At 41.8% G+C, this 6,779-nt stretch overlaps 1 protein-coding gene across 1 annotated transcript; it reads right to left on the bottom strand.

Moving 5' to 3' along the window:
- Nucleotides 1-770: 770 nt before the first annotated feature.
- Nucleotides 771-1,706, bottom strand: LOC130877767 (olfactory receptor 10). Its single transcript, XM_057775329.1, has one exon. It carries the CDS (start codon nucleotides 1,704-1,706, stop codon nucleotides 771-773), a length of 936 nt encoding a protein of 311 aa, XP_057631312.1.
- Between the last annotated feature and the right edge of the window lie 5,073 nt (nucleotides 1,707-6,779).

Raw genomic sequence — 6,779 nt, 5'->3', positions numbered from 1 at the left:
TGAATTTGATCAAAGCACAGCACATAAATGTATGGATATTAAATTTAAAATGAACATACAGAAAGGATGGAAAGAGTGAAGTCATGCCCTCTTCCTGGGCTCACAGTGTCCACTGTGTGACGCATTGGGAATCTGACTTTGAGTGTTGCACTTCAGAACGAAAAGTCCTTTGACACACAAACTGGACAAGAACCAATCCAGTTCCCATGAGTGCTCACAGTACAGTCTTCCCTGCCAAGAACTCAGTTCATTTCCTCAAGTGCTCACAAGAAACCTCTCCCAGTGCCCTTCTGTGGGATATTACACCTGAATGCACACTTATCCTTGCTGAGCAGTAATGACAGACAGTAACCAAGAGAGCAGATCCCCACTCCAACTTCCAAACAAGGATCGACACTAAGGTTTTGTGCCTCCTGGGAACTGTCTTGTTCTGCTTTAATTTTTATTATGTTTATATATTTTTACACACACACATTCATCCATACTTGTATGGAGGTCAGAGGACTTGACTATCTCCTTCCACCATGGGAATTGAGGAATCAAACTCACATCCTCGGGCTTGGCAGCAAGTGCCTTTGTCTGCTGAGCCATCTTGCCAGCCCAGTACTGATTTTTTTCTGCTTGTTTGTTTTTATTTTCCCATTTTTATAAATTTGAGAGATTCATTAATATACATAATTATTGTATTTGTTTTGATACCAAACACCTCTCTCCCCCGAAACCCTCTGGACTCACATACTATAAAATGCTTACCTGATCATCTGTCCTTCCTACCCTGTGGCTGTGCCTCTCCCTAGCACCCTCCACAGAGCCCCCTTCACATCCTTGTTCCTCAGGGTATAAATCAGAGGGTTGAGCATGGGGGTGATGATACTATAAAAAAGAGCAACAAACTTCCCTTTGCTCTCAGAGTAGCTGCCCTTGGGTTGTAAGTATGTGTAGATGGCTGAGCCATAAAACAGAGAAACCACCAGGAGGTGGGACCCACAGGTTCCAAAAGCCTTTCTGCGTCCAGCCATTGACTTGATCTTCAGCACTGCCCTGGCAATCTGTGAATAGGAGCCTAGAATGAGCATGGCTGGAACTGCAACAATCACCACTCTGGCCACAAACATCTTGGCCTCTGTTCCTCCTGTGTCCTCACAGGCCAACTTGAGGAACACGGGCATCTCACAGAAGAAGTGATTCATTCGATGGCCACAGAGGGGCATGGCCATCATGAGACTTGTCTGGATCAGAGAGTTCAAGAGGCCTCCCAACCAGGAGACAATAGCCAATGCCTGGCAGAGAATGGGGTGCATGATGGTCGTGTAGTGCAGGGGACGACACACAGCAGCATAGCGGTCAAAGGCCATCACCACCAAGAGCAAACTCTCTGTGGAGCCCAGAGCTAGAAATATGAACAGCTGAGCTACACACCCACCATAGCTGATGGTCCTGTCCAGGCCAAGGAGGTTGATCAGGAGCTGGGGCACAGTGCTGGTGGTGAAGCAGAGGTCCAGGAAGGAAAGATTGGAGAGGAAGAAGTACATGGGAGTGTGCAGTCGAACGTCCATTCGGGAGAGAGCAATGATGGTGGTGTTGCCAAAGAGAGTCAGAGAGTAGAAAATCAAAATATAAATAAAGAAGATGAATTCTAGTTGAGGCCAGTCTGAGAAGCCCACCAAAATGAAGCGTCCTCCCAAGCTGATGTTGAAGGTTCCCATAGCCTTTGACATAAACAAGTACCGGAAGGTAAATCAGGGCATCCTAAGACATCCTAAGACAGAGTTCATATACAGTTTAGAGTATTCCTTAGGTACTCCTAAATCATGAGTTTTATTGTCTGTTCTGCTATTCAGTTCACATCCCTGAAGCCTTCTGGTCTTACTCTTTTCGACTTTAGGTAGACTATCTCCACTAGAAATGGTATCATCTGTGTTTGAGCCGTATCTCTGCTGCCTCCTCATTCCTAGACTTTAGCCCCGCCTCTCCATCATGTTCTCATTACACTGAGATTTTGATCAACTCTGTACCATGGAAATTGTTTTAAAAACTAGTGTGAAACCAGTTTTGCAAAAGACACAGACTTATAACCTGTGCTACACAAGTGAGAACTGGAATTCTGACCCCCAATATCCACATAACCTCCTCTTCTGCTCAGAAACACCAGTCAGTTGTCAGGCTCAATTGTGTCTTTGTTATTGTAGGACCACACCATCAACTTACTGCACCAGCATGGAGGTTCTACCTGGCCTCTCATCCAACAACTTTATTACTGACTTGGAGATAGAAGTGGTACAGAAACTGCCTCATACAGCAGAAGCCCTGGGATTATTAACAGAACTGTAAACATATTACATTATTGATGAGACCTTCATATTCAGAGACACTCAGAAACGCACAGAGAGATGAGCATAGATATTTACTGGTCTGCGATGTGGAACATCAGCATATCAGATATGTCAGTGCCTAAATGCTTGGAGTTTGATAAAATGAGCTAGATCAACACTGGGTCATTTAAAGATACTTCAAATGTATGAGAATGTATTAAATCTAACCAAATGTTCCCTTTTGCTTGCATATTCAACCTTCTCATCCTCTGGAGAGCTGAACACTCAACCAAAGCTGAATGGGTACCTGAACTCCTTCTGCACCAGTCTGTACTTTCTCTGACTCAGTCATTCTCTCATGCCAACACAAATGCCCACTCTAGAGACATTACACCACATTTATTTGTTCCTGTACATATTTATGGTGATCTTCAAGACTCCTTGATGGAGCCTGGCAATGGTGGCGTACGCCTTTAATCCCAGCACTCGGGAGGCAGAGGCAGGCGGATCTCTGTGAGTTCGAGACCAGCCTGGTCTACAGAGCTAGTTCCAGGACAGGCTCCAAAGCCACAGAGAAACCCTGTCTCAAAAAACCAAAAAAAAAAAAACAAAAAAAAACTCCTTGATGAAATATTTAATAATATCTCACAATCATTCTGTAGTATAAGACCAGAGAATACAATGAGTACAGTGTGTTTAATTGAAATTCCCACACAGTACCTTGCCTCAAATTAGGAGGAATCCTCTTCCATCTTCTGCCTGCCCCTCGAATAAATTGTTTTCATTTAGTTTCCACAGTTTTAGACATGGTTCTGTTTTCTGTCTCCTGAATCTGATGTCTTCAATTTTCTTTTCATCTTAGATACTAGCCATCTCAGAGATTGAGTTTTGAAAGGGACTATAAAACCTGCATAGCTTACCAACTCTGTCCTCACTAGAGTTCTGGGTAAGAAAACAATTGTGCTTACCTTCCTCAATTCTATCTGGAAGATCATGTAAGACCTGTTCCTCTTTGGCCCTGATTTCATCAGTGATGTGGAGGATGTGGAGGCCTGCTGTGATTGTAAATAAGTCTTATTTATACATATGGCCGTCTTCCCCAACAGTCTTTCCTGCCCAGGCACATAACTATGAAGAAGGAAGTGTTCTCCGCTGCACTCTGATCACTTATCTAACCAAGACTAGGAAGGATCTGGTAAATTATTAAACCACCTTTTCCCCTCTGGACATTGTCTATACCTCTTTAACAGCAGTGGCAACAGAATTATTTATCATCTGTGGCCTTTGAGACCTGTGAGCCCCAATGTGGCAATTATAACTGACTGGCTGGTTCTCCAAAATGTTCTTGCTATCCGCAGCTCCTCTATTCCCCACACACTGCCCAGTCTCAGCTCCTCTATTCCTCCCCACTGCACAGTCTCAGCTCCTCTACTCCCCACACATGCACTGGAGTCTCAGCTCCTCTACTCCCCACACATGCACTGGAGTCTCAGCTCCTCTACTCCCCACACATGCACTGCAGTCTCGGCTCCTCTACTCCCCTCTCCTCTATTGCTTTGGGTCTTAGCTGGGGTCATCCTTGTGGATTCCTGGAAATTTCTCCAGTGCCAGGTTTCTTGCTAGCCCCATAATGGCTCCCTTAATCAAAATATCTCTTTACTTGCTCTCATCTCTGCTCTTCCTCTATCTTGACTATCCCATTCCTTCAAAGTTCTCCTCCCCCCTCTTCTTCTCTCCTCATCTTCCCCTTTTGCCCTTACTACCTGAGCTAATGGGAGCTCACCAACTCCAGCTGGATAGGGAAGGAACAGACATAGGACCAAACTAGTCCCTCTGAATGTGGTTGGCAGTTGCATGGCTGGGGCAGACTGAGGGGCCACGGGCAGTGGCACCAGAATTTATCCCTACTGCTTGTACTGGCTTTTGGGGAACCTATTTTCTTTGGATGTATACCTTGCTTAGCCTAAATATAGCAGTGAGAGCCTTGGATTTTACCCAAAGCGATGTACCTTACCCGCTCTGAGGAGCAGTGGGGTGGGGTGGGAGAAGGGGTAAGTAGAGGGAATGGGAGGAGGTGAGGGAGTAGGAACTTGGGTTGGTATGTATAATGAAAAAAGATAGTTTGTTTTCTTTTAAAAATAAAATAAATGAAAAGGGGCATATCAACAGACACTGAGGAAATTCAGAGAATCATTAGATCATAGTTCAAAAACCTATACTCCATAAAATTGGAACATATAAAATAGACATTTTATGTATAGGTACCACATACCAAAATTAAATCAAAATTAGATAAACAATTTAAATAGAACCACTAAGGAAAGAGAAGCAGTCGTCAAATTTCTCCCAACAAAACAGCCCAGGGCCAAATGGTTTCAGAGCAGAATTCTACCAGAATTTCAAAGAAGAACTATATGTGGAACAAACACTCCTCAGATTGTTCCACACAACAGAAACAGAAGGAACATAATCAAATTCTCTCTCTCTCTCTCTCTCTCTCTCTCTCTCTCTCTCTCTCTCTTTCTTTCTCTTTCTTTCTTTCTTTTTCTTTATTTCTTCTTCCTCTCATTACCCTGATACCCAAACTACACAATGACATAACTAAGAAAGAGAATTGCAGACCAATCTCACTCATAAACATTGATGCAAAAATACTCAATAAAATACTGGTAAACCGATTCCAAGAACACCTTTAAAAAAATCATCTACCATGACCAAGTAGGCTTCATCCCGGAGATGCAGGGATGGTTCAACATATGAAAATCTGTCAATGTAATCCACCATATAAATAAACTGAAAGAAAATCACATGATCATCCCATTAAGAGCTGAAAAAGCTTTCTACAAAATCCAACACTCATTCATGGAAAAAGTCTTGGAGAGGTCAGGGATACAAGGAACATTAATAAGCAAAATAAAGGCAATAGACAGCAAGCCAACAGCCAACATCAAACTAAATGGAGAGAAACTAAAAGTGAATCCACTAAAATCAGAAACAAGACAAGGCTCTCCATTCTCTCCATATCTATTCAATATAGTACTTGAAGTTCTAGCTAGAGCAATAAGACAACAAAAGGAAATCAAGGGATACAAATTGTAAAGGAAGGGGCTAGAGAGATGGCTCAGAGGTTAAGAACACTGCCTGCTCTTCCAAAGGTCCTGAGTTCAATTCCCAGCAACCACATGGTGGCTCACAACCATCTGTAATGGGGTCTGGTGCCCTCTTCTGGCCTGCAGGCATACACACAGACAGAATATTGTATACATAATAAATAAATAAATATTAAAAAAATAAATTGTAAAGGAAGAAGTCAAACTTTCACTATTTGTAGATGGTATGATAGTATACATAAGTGACTCCAAAATTTTTACCAGGGATCTCCTGCAGCTGATAAATACCTTCAGTAATGTGGCAGGATACATGATTAACTCGAAAGAAAAATCAGTAGCACTCCTATATACAAATGATAAATGGGCTGAGAAAGAAATCAGAAAAAACATACTATATAATAATAACAAATATCATGAAATATCTTGGGGTAACTCTAACCAAACAAATAAAAGACCTGTATGACAAGAACTTGAAGTCTTTGAAGAAAGAAGATATCATAAAATGGAAGGATCTCCCATCCAAGAGGATCAATATAGAAAAAATGGCAATCTTACCAAAAGCAATCTACATATTCAAAGCAATGCCCATCAAAATCCCAACACAATTCTTTACAGGCCTTGAAAGAACAATGCTCAACTTCATATGGAAGAACAAAAAAACTCAGGATAGCCAAACAATCTTATACAATAAAGGAACTTTGGAGGTATCACTATCCTTGACTCAAGCTCTACTTTAGAGCTATAATAATAAAAATGCTTGATGTTGGCATAAAAACAGACATACGCATCAATGAAATCAAATTAAAGACCCTGATATTAATCACACTGGTAACACCTTATGCCGGAGAGGATGTGGAGTAAAGGAAACATTCCTTCACTGCTGATGGAAGTGCAAACTCGTGCAACCACTTTGGAAATCAGTGTGGTGGTTTCTCAGAATATTGGGATTCAATCTACCTCAAGCTCAAGCAGTACTACTCTTGGGCATATACCCAAAGGATGCACATTCACACCATAAAGACATTTTCTTAACTATGTTCATAGCAGCATTATTCATAATAGCCAGAACCTGGAAACAACCTAGATGCCCCTCAACCAAAGAATGGATAAAGAAAATATGGTACATTTACACATTAGAGTACTACTCAGCAGTAAAAAACAATGACATCTTGATATTTGCAGGTAAATGGTTGAAACTAGAAAAAAAAAGACATCCTGAGTGAGGTAACTCAAACTCAGACAGACAAACATGGCATGTAGTCACTCATAAGTGGATATTAGATGCAAAGCAAAGGATAACCAGGCTACAATCCACAACTCCAGAGAAGCTAGGCAAAAGGTAAACCCCGAGAGGAAC

This window comes from Chionomys nivalis, chromosome 7 (assembly GCF_950005125.1).
Source record: "Chionomys nivalis chromosome 7, mChiNiv1.1, whole genome shotgun sequence".
Lineage (NCBI taxonomy): Eukaryota > Metazoa > Chordata > Mammalia > Rodentia > Cricetidae > Chionomys > Chionomys nivalis.
Note: the sequence above shows the minus strand (reverse complement) of the source record. Positions and strands in the feature narration are given on the sequence as shown.

Excerpts from the sequence above, each read along its gene's own strand:
- LOC130877767 (XM_057775329.1), bottom strand. The coding sequence starts at position 1,706 with ATGGGAACCTTCAACATCAGCTTGGGAGGACGCTTCATTTTGGTGGGC.